General features: G+C 40.2%; 1 protein-coding gene across 8 annotated transcripts in view; it reads right to left on the bottom strand.

Moving 5' to 3' along the window:
- The window catches only part of SEMA3D (semaphorin 3D), a 194,609-nt gene that overhangs the window by 131,606 nt on the left and 49,553 nt on the right, over positions 1-13,450 (bottom strand). For all 8 annotated transcript variants that reach the window (XM_030562158.1, XM_030562341.1, XM_030562209.1 and 5 more), the window contains one exon: positions 4,942-5,133. In XM_030562158.1, the coding sequence (XP_030418018.1) occupies positions 4,942-5,092 (151 nt within the window). In that variant the 5' untranslated portion in view covers positions 5,093-5,133. The remainder of the gene's footprint in view (positions 1-4,941; positions 5,134-13,450) is intronic.

A 13,450-nucleotide genomic window follows, 5' to 3' on the forward strand; every position in this document is an offset into this window, starting at 1 on the left:
CTCGCCCACAGAAATGTTAGGATACACTTACCCCATAGGCTAGTATGTATGTGTGTATGGATGACATGTATGTACACACTTGTGGTGTACTTTTTAAGTCTGTGGGTACAACACTGAAAAAACCCCTATACCATTCTCCATTGTCTATTGGTCTAGATAAAAGGCCATAGACATAGGTGTGGGTACTTATTTATTTTGGTACAGAATAAACAAGATAAAGGACAATTTTACTTTCTGGGTAAAAGGGCCCAATATAGATATGCTAACGTTGCTTTAGCTTAACATACAGGTTTTTGGCTTGTAGGTCTCTAGCATTACAGCCAAACTTAACTTTAATATAAATCTGTAAACCTATTACAATAAACCAAACACTTAAACTATATTTACACATACACACACACACACACACACACACACACACATACATACACACATACACAGACACACACACAAGCAAGCAGGTTAGTCCTATAGGCTACAATCCCTCTGCCAGGACAGTCACCCAAGACTTTCCTTCTGGGATGCAACCCTGCTCTTCCCAGAGAGAACTCCCACAGCCTATCTGCTGGGTGCATCCTCACCAGGGAAGCATCCTTCACTCTCCCAGCCCTCTCACTGCTCCCTGTGGTCTCCTCTCTCCAGCAAGGGGATGCCAGCAAGTAAGCCCCTCCTCTTCTTCCCTTCCTACAGCTCTCCCTAGCCCCTAGCTCTGGCTCTCCAGCTCAGAGCCAGCAGGCATCTCCCTCTTCTGCCTTCAGCCCTGGCTCTCTGGCTTGGGGACACCAGCCAGAAAACATAACATGTTGTTCTCTTTGCCTTCAGCCTTCTCCCAGGAACCAATCTTCTCTCTCTGGCAGCTCTCCTGTCCTTCTCCCGTCTGACTCCTGACTCATCTTCTACAACCCATCCAGATGTTTCCCCATTCTCTTAATTGACCCAACTGGGAGCATGTGGAAGGGAATGGGAAAGCTGATCCCAGTTCAATTAATGGGTCAGCATCCCTGTTGCAGAAAACAAAAGAGACATCCCTAGTACCAGCAAAATCTCCCGGCTAAATTATCAGCCTGAGAAAGCTCTATCTCCTGCACAGATGAGCTTTATTCATATTGTTGTGAGTTCCATTGTGCCAGAGAGAGAAGCTCTTCATCCTGGAGCTTTAAATTGTCTTTTAGGTATCTGAGCTCATGCCATGAAGCACCTTGAAGATAAGGGACGAACCCTTGAACTTGATTTGATATTCCTTGGGAAACCAGTGCAGAGAGTGGAGGAGAGGTTTGATGTGTTCATGGTACCCAGTGATGCTGAAGAGATGTGCTTCAGCACTTAGACTACCACTAGTACAGAATGCTGAAGACTTCATTCCTGTAGTCCAACCAAGAGGTGATGAAGGCATTTATAACTTGAGGTCAGGCCATCATCTTCCAGGATGTGATGGAATCTCCTAGCCAACCAGAGATGATAGACAGTGTTACTTATGGATGTTGCAATGTGAGAGCTCAGTGTCAAGAAGAAATCCAAGAGCACTCCTAGACTATGATCTGAACTGACCTATTGTGGGTGTGAACCATCAAAATGTTGTCCTCTGCCCACCAACATCACCTCTGTATTTCTTGGGTTCAGCTTCAGCCAGCTGTGCTTAATCCATGAGCTGATCTTATACAAGCCTGGGCCCATCTTGGTGGAAGTGGTGAGGTTATATGTGGTGAAAGACAGGTAGAAACGTGTCATCCACATATTTGGCACTTGTGTTCATGTTATTTGGTCATTTCACTGTTACATGGTTGCATGTCGATGTTGAAAAGGACTGGAGAAAGAATTGATCCTTGTGGGCCCCCACAAGTGAGAGATCTGGTGGTGGAAGTGCAGTTTCCCATCATTATTTGTTGGTTGTGTCTTTCAAGGAAGAGCTTAAATCATTTAGTGCATTACCGTGGCCCCTGGCCCTTCCCTCAGCTGAGAGAGCAGCAGCTCATGGTCAGCAGTGTTGAATGCTACAGAGAAGTTAAGCAGGGCTAAAATTTGGCTAAGTTCTAAGTAACTGAAAACAGCGTGTAATCATGGGAAGTCCTGGGCAACTTTAACTTTAGGCATCACTATCTGCACTACCTATAATGCAAATTAAAATTATCACTCAGTGAAGAGTCAGCATAAAACAGGCGCATCAAAATTCTGTTTTGGAAACAGAGACTTTTGGATGCACCTCTGCAAGCCTCTGACATAGATTGACAGATACTTACTTTCTGAACTTTAGGACCAGCCTGGTTGTTCTTGCACATGAATAGATGACAACACATTTTGACATACCTTCTCATAGATTCTAAAGATGCTCTAAAGACACACAAATCCTTAAGTATCAGAGGGGTAGCCGTATTAGTCTGGATCTGTAAAAGCAGCAAAGAGTCCTGTGGCACCTTATAGACTAACAGACGTTTTGGAGCATAAGCTTTCGTGGGTGAATACCCACTTCATCAGATGCATGTATTCACCCACGAAAGCTTATGCTCCAAAACATCTGTTAGTCTATAAGGTGCCACAGGACTCTTTGCTGCTTTTACAAATCCTTAAGTAATTGGTTCAAACCATTTACTTCTCTTTGATTGTAAGCAGAATCCAGGTTTGCATTAGTGTGTGTTCAGAATGTGCATTTCCTCTACTTTTTATTTCTTTTTAATAAACTTTTTCATCCTTACAATGCTCAGAGAACTTAATGATGCTAGCAAGTTTGGGGGTTTCTTTTTGTTTGTTTCTACACTTTTTTCCTCCTTGCCATTGTTTTAATACCATTAAAAACCTTGAAAATGTTAAATTTTCTTTTACTTTTTTCTTCTTCCAGTTTTGGGGAAAAAAACAAAACAAAAAGAGCAAGCACAATAGTAATCCAATATTCCTCATATTTTCTTATTTGTCTATTGGCCTCATCAATGGTGGCACAGCTCTCTGAATTGGAATGTCTGTGTTCATGTGTATTCCCTTACGCTTTTCTTCTGCAGGGCTAGGTCACTGAGTTTAGATGGAATAACCCATCCCTCCAGCCAAATCCAGAGCTTTATGACGGTCCTAATAAAAGTTTGGATCAGGGCCTCAATATCAGTCATCCACTTGTTGTCATTATTAATGACTCTAAGCATTTTCCAACACCACTCCCAGCAGGTCTCTTTCACTATTTTAAAATATTTCGATAAACACATTTTTTCCTACACTGACCTCAAAGGTTTTTTGGTCTCCCCTCCTCTTCTACCTGCCAACTGAGTCCATCAGGATTTTGCAGGTGGCTAGCTATCTTTGAAGTACAGAAGAATATAGTATTTTTGGTCATCAGTCCCACAATAAGTGTCATCACCATGTAGAATAACTAACTCTGGGGAAATGTTTAGAAGCCAAAACTAGAAGTAAAGTTTGAATACAAGCTGCAGGTTTTTCCTACTTATATTCATAACTCAATGTCAGATCTTTCAGCTTCTGTATTCATTGGCTTACATAACTGTAATTATTTCCTGAAACTATGGAAAAGCGGTCAAGAACTCATATGCACATAAACACACCCACATACTTGCATACAAACCCAGCAGATGCAGAGTTGAAACTTGTAAATAAGTAGCATTTCACAGGTTACAGTACTCACTGATGAAATAAATCCTTGTATGTTTAATACCTTACAATAGGCACATTCTGCTCATTTACGATGGCTGTTCGACCTCTTGTCATTACAGAGCATCTTGGGCCTCACTTAGGGTGACCAGATGTCCCGGTTTTATAGGGACATTCCCAATGTTTGGGTATTTTTCTTATATAGGCTCCTATTCCCTCCTAGCCTCACTCTACTCATTTACACACTGAAGAATAACTATGCCTTTGTAAGTGACAGCAGAATCAGTGCCCTTAATTACAGGCACTGAGATGGTTAAAAATTAACTAGGGAAACTTTTCTTTAACTAAGCAAGACAAGATCAAGTGCATCAATATATCTGAATGGTATCATCTCACCAAACTCTGGTAGGATGCAGTGCAAAGACAGCACTACGATCATTATCATCTAACAATTAAAATATATATCTTTATTTAAATTCTGCCTTTATCATTCTTACTGAGGGCAGAATTTAAGACAAAAGGGTTGCACAGGTGTAACTGCCAACACTTCAGTATCTAGTCTGAAGTATCTTTCTAATGAGCTAAAGATGCACAAGTAAGGGGAAAAAAAACACCTCTAGATTTTCAGATTCCAGGTTGCGTTAGGTAAGGCAGCAGTTAGGGGGAAAATAAAAACAAACACAATGCATTTTGTAAACTGAGCAAAACTTGTTATGGTAGCACATTGCAAAACAATCATAGAACTCCACAATGACCTTTTTTTACACAGCCAGTTTTCAGACAGTTGTACTTGCAGTTTTACTTCCAACCTTAATGTGAGCAAGGTACTGGGCCCTAAATCAGGGAATTGGGCCTCAAAACAGTAAGAAATACTATCAAGGCGCTACCAGATTCATGCACATTCAATGGAGACCATATAAAAGAATCCGAGAGAATGAGGATTAGTTTCTTACCAATCATATGGGATTAATTCATCCAATTCTTTGCAATGGATTTGCATACTGTTTGTCACATAGGTGATTTTTAGCTTCAGAAAAAAATCTAAATTTAGCAAATGCTTTGGAGTTTTTTCTGAGTGTTAAAAACTATATCCCTTTAAAATGTATCTGAGAAATTTTATGGTTTCCATTACTATCCGTCACCCCCCAAAAGGTAATTGAATACTTCTGTTCCATAAAAGACTATATAAGTCTTTCATGGTATTGTGGTCTCTTTCTAGGAACAGTTGTGACAACTGTTTATTTTCCTGTTTAATAACAGAAACTAAATGCTGGCACCACCACACAAAAAACAACAACAACAACAACAACAACAACAACAACCCAGAAATAGAAAATCTTCTGATGAGTTTACCTTTGTAGGAAAGTTTAAGTCTTGGGATATTTTGCTTTGACGTTCCAGTGACTGATAGGAACAGCATTACTAAGGATAATGCTGTGCAGATATGTGGCGCTTTGAAACATCTCATTCTGCTGTTCTCCCAAGAGTCTTTTCTTGCATTCATGGCGAAAAAAGTCTCTGTTTTTCAGAAGATCCAAATGTAATCTGAAAGCAAAAAGAAAACATCTGTGTGTCCTTTGCATCCATGCACACAATGTTTATGAAGGCAGGCCAGATCTATAGTTAGGGAGTAGCTTATGCAGAAGTCACTTTGTTTTCCATAGAGGATTTTTTCTCCAGTATACACCAAATCTCTGTAATCTTTTTTCTATAAAACTAATTTGGTAGACTGAGGCCAGAAAATATGTAAACTTTTGGACAACATCAAGCATAGCTAACATTTAAGTACAAATTAAATTAAATATAATACCCAATAAAAACAGTCACTATTAAAATGACAGCGTTTACCAAATTACCACACATGAATGCCTTGGCTATCTCTATATAGATGGAACAGTTATTTTATATTCTTATATTGTGAATAGGCTACACTGCAGTACCTCAGATACCATGGTGCAGTAACTGGAGATACATGTTCATTTTAAGGTAATTGTACATTCATCACAAACTTATTTATAAATTTAAAAAGAGGATATTGGAAGCTTTTACCCACTTGCAGGAGAAAAACAATGATTGCTGATACAATGTAAAACATACCTTCCCATATGTTGTTCTTAGTGAACTAACTAAGACTTACTTAACTACCTTAATCCACAAACCAAAATGTCTTAAGAACGCTAAATGGGGAGTTCCAGGCAAAGGTCAGCAGCATTGTATAGGCCCACCTCAGTGCAACATGTAAGAAAAGCAAGCTTTGTATCACCTTTCACTTAATAATCACAATATAATACCTAGCTCTTTTCATCCATACATCACCAAGTACCTTACAAAGAAAGGTAATTATCACTATCCATGGAAAAATGGAGACACAAGTAAGTTGAAGTGACTTCAGGAAGATTGCACAATAGTCCCTGTGTAGCATTGGGAACAGCAAGATTGGATTTTTTTTTTCTAAAAGATACTCATGTTTGAACGAGACCATTGTTTTGGGGAAGTTCTATGGCCTTTGTTATACAGGCACTCAGGTCGGATGACCACAGTGGTCTCTTCTGGCTTTAGAATCTATGAAAATGACCAGAGCAGATACAACACCAGGGATTAACAAGTAGCGCTGCTGGGAAAATGACAACAATTTTTCCATTAATTTTTTTTCTGAATTTTTTGTTTTCAGTTGCTCCAAAAAAACAACTCAGGTGCTCTGATCACCTAATTTGGTGTAAGTACTGGGGGCAATGTTCTCTGCTGACCCTTTTAGATGAAACACAGAATGCAGAGCCCCTGGGGAGGGAACTAAGGTGCCTTTAATCCTTTATGCCCTCTGACATTTGGGCTGCTTTGTGGCTCTCGGTGTTAATTTAGCATCAGTTTAGCTCTCAGAGGAGCTGCAGCACTGCCCAGCATCTCCACAGTATTGCATTCTGCAGTCCTACCCTCAGCACCTCCCTCCTGGCCCCAGCCTCTCCCCAAGCACATCTCCTACACCATGGCTTGCAAGGGAGACCTTGGAAGATTTCGGAGGATAGTGTAAAGCTGTGTCTTGCCAGGGAAATCCTTCCTCCGCCTAAACCAGGTGGGTTTGAGCCCTTTAGACTACACTGGTACTTCTATCTGGCGTAAAGAAGCCAGAGTGGGGTGAGGTTCTCACCTGGAACATCCTTCCTATGCCAACACATTTGGCTTCCTCCCTTTCCTCCTTCAAATCTCTCCTCAATACACACCGGGACCCTGCCGCCTTTCAATCTGAATCTACTCCTGTAGGCTAAGCACAATCACCCATTCATTAAATAAAACCCCAAAGTACGCATTTGATTGTTTGATTTGTTTTTTATTCTTTGCCCTATTGCAATGTAAATACCTGAGAAAGAGAGAGAGAGAGAGAGAGAGAAATCTTGTTCACTCCATAAGTGTGTATTATTGAGTTCATTATAAGTGCCCAACAAATAATAAGACACAGGAAGTAAGTGATGGTGATCAGGGCCGGCTTTAGGCCAATTCCCCCGATTCCTGGGAATCGAGCCCCACACCTTAGGTGCCTTCTTAATTTTTTTTGCTCATCCAGCACCCTGTCCATTTTGGTGAACAAGAATGAAAACTATACTCCAAAGCAAGAAATTATCTAACATCAAGTCTCATTGCAAAGATTGCCTAGGAATCATGGCTTAAAGGAATTGAAATTGTGCTAAGGATTCCACCAGTAGTTTGAGGGTGATTTCCCTGGAGGCAAGAGCATAATTATGTTGTAGGTCCAAATTCACCAATGGTATAAGGAGGTGCGAATGTGACGATTCACTGACATCTGCTGACTTACAACCAGCACTGAATTTAGCCTTTTGGCTGCATGGAGCCTGACTTTTCCATGTAGAAATTTCTGACTATCGGAATCCTTCTTCCTTTGTTTTATCTGAACTCTGGCTGTGGAAAGAGGCCAGACACAAGGGGCTTACTTTACACTTGAGGCAGCTGTTCAGTGAGTTCGAGCCAAACAAGTCCCATTAAGGACGTGCTGCAAGCTAGCCAGATTTTTTAAGTTACGTTTCTTCATCAGTTCATCCTCTAATACAACACCAGCTCCAGTACAGGACTCTTCCCAGTAGATTAATGACTAGCTCAGGTTAATGTACCTCAGACCAACTGACTGGTCATTAATCCAAAGAAAATGCCCACCACCTCCTGGGACATCTCTAAAGTAGATCAGTGTCCTACACTCCATTTGACCAAATCCATAAGCACTTTTTTTTTTTAAAAAAAGGGGAATTTTGTCAGAAAGAATGAGTAGAGATTCCTCTTACTTTAGTTGTTTGATGTTTCTGATAAGCGTCTATCTATGCTGTGTAGTCCTGTGAGATGTACTGAACCAAAATGGTGGACAAAACATTTCAAGGGAAGGGTCAGCTCTAGGCACCAGCGTTGGGGAGGCCCTCAGTAAGGGGTGGCACTCGGCCTTTTTTTTTTTTTTCCTACTCCTTCTTCGGCTGGCAAAAAATCTGGAGCTGGTCCTGACTTCAAGTGCTTTCTCATGAAGCTGTAATGTATCTGCATTCAGTTCTTTTATGTTTTTGATTATCTTCCCTTAGTACTTTGCTGAAAAGGGCCTTAAGCACAAACCTCTTTTTACGTACATGGTAGTTCCAGTGAAGTAATGGGGACTATTCACATGCTTAAAACTGGGTGGGTGCAAAAGCACCTTGTTGAATCAGGGCCTATGTGCTTGCCTTTGCGGTTAGATCTTCCCTGTGGAACTCAAATTTGAAATGGGTTATGGGCTAGCAGAGCTGCCAGTAGTCAAACCACTGATATGCTGGTATTCTGCCATTGTGGGACAGCCAGGGCTATCCAGATGCACATGACTGGTGCATTTGTGACATTATATCCCTGAAAAGAGGTGACATCTTAGTGCAAGTGGTCAGACTTAGTAAAACTTGCAGGATAGAATACTCTGGAACTACTGTCTGAAACAGGCAAACCTGGAGCCAATTTATTTAGCATAATTTACTCCAGGCCCTTTGTTGGAACAAATAGAGCACGGATAGACAGCCCCCTGTTGGCTGCAAAACAACACCAGTTTTTAACACATTGTTCAGTTAAATCTGATATCTAACTGCAAAAACCTGGCACCCAGCTTTCCCAGGCATCTTCAAGTCCAGAAATAAAGGACAGCAACTCACCCACAAATGTAGATGTTTCAACCATGGCTGATATAACACTCATTTGAATATTTAATGCATGTTTTTTACTTAATTGGAGTATAACTTAAAAACCAGTTACCACTGTTCATGCTCTGAGACAGTTTTAAAATAAGTTTTGTATTATGTGAGAGAGCACAATGAAAATTGTTCACAGCAAATAAAGTATTAGACTCTCACTAACAATGATGTAAAAATGAAGTAATAACAATAAATCCAGAGTAAACCTAGAGAGTTTGGCCCATTGTGATTATAATAATTAAGATTAGAGTAGGAAAAATTAGGAGACAATGTCTACTCATAAATATGTTGGGTAAGTTACTGGGCCCTTTTGTTTCAGCATGCATAATATTAAGCAGGGTTTTTTTAGTGGAAAAGACGGTTGTCCAGTAAAAAAGCCCATTTGGGTTGTCTAATCCAGGGCGATGCACATGACAGACATTCTGCTGATCAGACCTATGTTTAGACCCATACATGAACATTCTGTATGCAAGGGTTAAATACTGACTGTAGTTGCAAAAAGAGACTGAAAGTGTATCCCACCTACAGAATATGTAGAGAAATATATAGAGAGTTTCTAAATATATTATATGCAGATAAAAACATCCACCCAAGTTCTAATTTTATTGCTAAACAACTGTCTAGCAGATGACTAATTGCAGTAAAACAGCAAGACATAGTTCCAAGAAGGATATTTCTATAGTTGGCTAGCTTATACTTCAAAACTGCACCATAATCACGAACTGGGTATTGGAAATCTAGCCTTAATCAGAAGAGAAACTGGAAATATATATGACAGTCAGATGAATAATTCAGCAAATAAAACACAGACAGAGTAAAATGTAGTATCCGGGTTCACTTAGCATCCAGGCTCTCTTTTTAAAGAACAAAGATGACATTAATCCAGAGCACAGTGAAACTGTGTTTTTTCCCCTCACAGATAGGCAGGATATTCTGTTGATAGACAGTTTGGCAAAGAAAGCTTTTCTTCTCAATGGGAAATCTCATTATAAATCTAACTCCATCTGAGAGCTAACTAACAATATCCTTCATAGCCATTCTCCAACATTTACTTTATAAAGCAGCTTTAATGATGTTTACAGTGCAGCAAATTTGTCTTCTGCTCAGACATATTATTCTTTTCCACAAAAGCCCCAAAATCAGTATCACTCCACCTGCATCCCCCTCTAAAAACAAGCAAAATAACCTAGCAAAACTAACGTTAATAAAAGGAAAATGCTTTTGTACAATACTAATATTAAAGTGAATGTGCAATGCAGTTACTTGATCTTTTCTTGAATTTCAATACGCTAAACATCCAGTGGGTATTATCTACATATTCAGGCCCCAGTCCTAAAATGAGTTTCATGACAGCACAGGAATCCACCCATTCTGTACTCATTGCAGAATCTGGGCCTCTGTCTGTCCTCCATTCAGCCTCCAGAACATCCGCATCCTCTCTATTTGGAATATGAGATAGACCTCTTCTCTGCATTTCAATCCACAAGGAACAAGTGGAACAAAGAGAAAAGAAGGGAATGGAAAATGGAGGAGAGAGAGAGACAAGTAAAGGGAAGGATTCAAACCAGTAGAAAATAATTATTTTAAATTGAGAAAAGAAAGAGGTTTAGAGATTATAGCAAATTAAAACAGTAAAAAGAATGAAACCAAAACAAAACTGAGGGTAAGTTGGGGAGGGGGGAATCAGAAAAAAGGACACCCTAAAATAAAGTAGTAAGTGGAGATTAGGGAAATGAAAGAAAAAAAACAAGGCAGGTTTATTTTTTCCCAGTTAGGATTTAACATCTGGTAAAGCATGACTATCACACAATAATTGGTGGAAGGGCAAACAGGGATAAGGACGGGCCAAGTCCACAGAGCAGTCTGGATTGCATGGTAAGCTAGTCTCACTAAAATATGTGCTTTGATGCAGCCAATGCAAGGTCACATATCCAGGACGGAGGGTGAAATTCTAGCCCTACTGAAGTCAGTGCCAAAACTCCCATTGACTTCACCGATGCCAGGATTTCATCCAAAGAATGTGGATCACACTTGTAGGAGAGGGGACTGTACCATGGAAAGTTGCGATACTGAAAAATACTACATGATCCTAATGGTGCCTTCTGACTTTACAGTCCGTGAATCGAAGTCTGAGGATAAGGTGAAGCCTTCTCTCCAGACCTGATCCATTGTGTGCTGTGGATCACGCTCATGTGCATGTAGAAAAGCAAATGAAGGAATGGATTATATTGTCTGTTTCTGATTCTCCAACTCCAGTCTGCATTTTCTGGCTGAAGGCTGAGAGGAGCTTTTGTCATTTGGTGATGATATCGCAAACACTTGATAGCATCCAAGCAGCCAGCTGTCCAGATGGTTATTTGCACCACAGATCTCAGTACGTGTACACTATTGTGTTGAATGCATGTGCAAATGATATTCAAAATTGTACACATATTTTTGAAAAAATCCTGCCTTATCTACCCATTTTTGTGAGGTCTGAGACATTCAGGCACCACTGCTTTAATACTAGCTCCTCAGGAGCAGTGAGTTTAAATCACCTAAAACACCCGATTGCAACTTTTCTCATTTGAAAAGGCAAATGAGAAAAGCAGAGTGAAGCATAGCTTAATAGTTTAAAAAATACTCAAACAGAACTCATAGGCCAAACCCCACCATTATATTATTTTCATTACAGCAAATACCCTGATCAGAGTGAACTTAACAAATTATTTGTCTATATTAAATTTGTTCTAGGTATCTCATTGCCTAGGCATCTAAAGCAAGAAGGCAATAAATAGAAAATATCAAGAGGTGCTAAATCGAAGGGTGAAGTTGACACCCAACAAACAGATGCTGAGAGTTGCCTCTGGCAGAATAACATTTCCCAGAAGATGCAGTTTTCCTGCAGAGAGTTGGATGGTTTCACACAGCTATAAAATAAGTGAGCATAGAGAGTAGGCAGAAGCACCTTTGCGTGCTATTTGAGAAATCAAGAACCCTCCCTCCCCTAAAAAAGAAAAAAAAGTGTCATGATGACAGCAAGAGAAACTTCAGGAGCCTTATCTTGGGGCTACCTCCCTAACCAATTAAATACTCCCTGATTTTATTGGCAAAGGCTAATGTCTGAATAACTCCAGGCAGAAATCACAAGCTGTTAATCAACTGACCCTGCAGCCACTATTGCCCTACACACAGAAAGACACACCTGCTGTAGCCAGTTTGAAGAACTAGAGTCTTTTCCTCTCCTGTCCCCCGAGGTTTGTGCTGACAGTTTGCTGAGGAAGCTGGGAGTACCACTCTACTTAGTTTACTTTTTGCAGCCCCACCTCAGATCATCAGCATGAATGGAATCAGAGACCTATAATAATGGAGGTTTGAGCTTTCGTGATCCAGGGCCTATCCCTTCTGGTGACCAGTAGTAATGGGGTTTTACAAACTGGGACTTCCATGCACCTCACATTCTTGGGATAAGCCTCCCTTGACAGGGCGATTGTGTAATGCAGTGGCTAAGGGTATTATGAACCCCCCAACTGATAGGCTCACAAATAAGATAAGACTCTACAGCTCCTACCAGATAAAGGAGCTAGAGGAGCACCTCAAGTGGAAGAGGCTTGTGTTTCTGAATGTGAAGGAATTGGGTCTGTCATGGCAACAATCTGTGATGGAAGGTTATGACCAGCTGGCAATCTATAATATTGTTATCACTACTTGCAAGTTACATTAAGAAGCTTGCACTGGGGAATTTATTATTAGATGCTCCCATGCCACATCACACATATGGCAATGTAATGTTTCCACCTCAGTCTGTCTAACGCCATGTTTCTTGCTCTGTTGTAGTCTGTTTCCATGACAGCAACATCTTTCCCCATTGTTCTCTTACATGCCATCTGTCATCACCCACTTCTCCATCTTCCACCAACTGGTATCCAGCATTTGGCAGGCTGCTGTTTGAATATAACGGGTAGAACATGTTCAAATTTTAATGTTCCTAAACATTTACATTGGCGCAGCATATAAGGTCTCATCTTGAACAGGGCCCCTTCTGGTAGGGACTACAGAGTCATGTAGTAAGTGACAGTCCTTGCCTCACAGAACTTTCCATCTAAAAACACAGGACATTAAAATGTGGCGCATACAAACAAACAGGGGATTTCATTTACTGCAACTCATAGTAAGCACTTTCTCAGTTTATTGATACAATATAACAGATGTGTAATCGGATTTGCTTTTCTGTAATATTGCACTAGCAGGTTTCCTGCTATGGTGGGAAATGTATGTAACTGTTTGGTACAGTTGTGATGCCAATAAACATGCTAGTTTTATTTAAGACAAACAGAATAGATTACGTCTATATCTACTTTCTCTTGTGTTTCCCTGTGAGAAATACTGTGAGTACTGCAAATATTGAGATGAGCTAATTGCAGACTTTAAATGAGAAACCTAAGGCAATGAATTATTTTTTAACCACCACTGTACTACTGATACAAAATTCTATCAACTACCAATTATCAGCAATTCATTGTCAGCCCATGTTTCCTGTTTTGAAAGGTTTGTTAATAAGTTCAGCTTGTTTAGCGTGTCTAAAGTCATGTCTACACTATGGCAGCTAAGCTACAACACTTCACCTGTGCTGGTGTAGCACCGTAGTGTAGATACTTTCTCCACTGATGGAAGAGGTT

Source organism: Gopherus evgoodei, chromosome 1, assembly GCF_007399415.2.
Source record: "Gopherus evgoodei ecotype Sinaloan lineage chromosome 1, rGopEvg1_v1.p, whole genome shotgun sequence".
In the NCBI taxonomy this organism is placed as follows: Eukaryota; Metazoa; Chordata; order Testudines; family Testudinidae; genus Gopherus; species Gopherus evgoodei.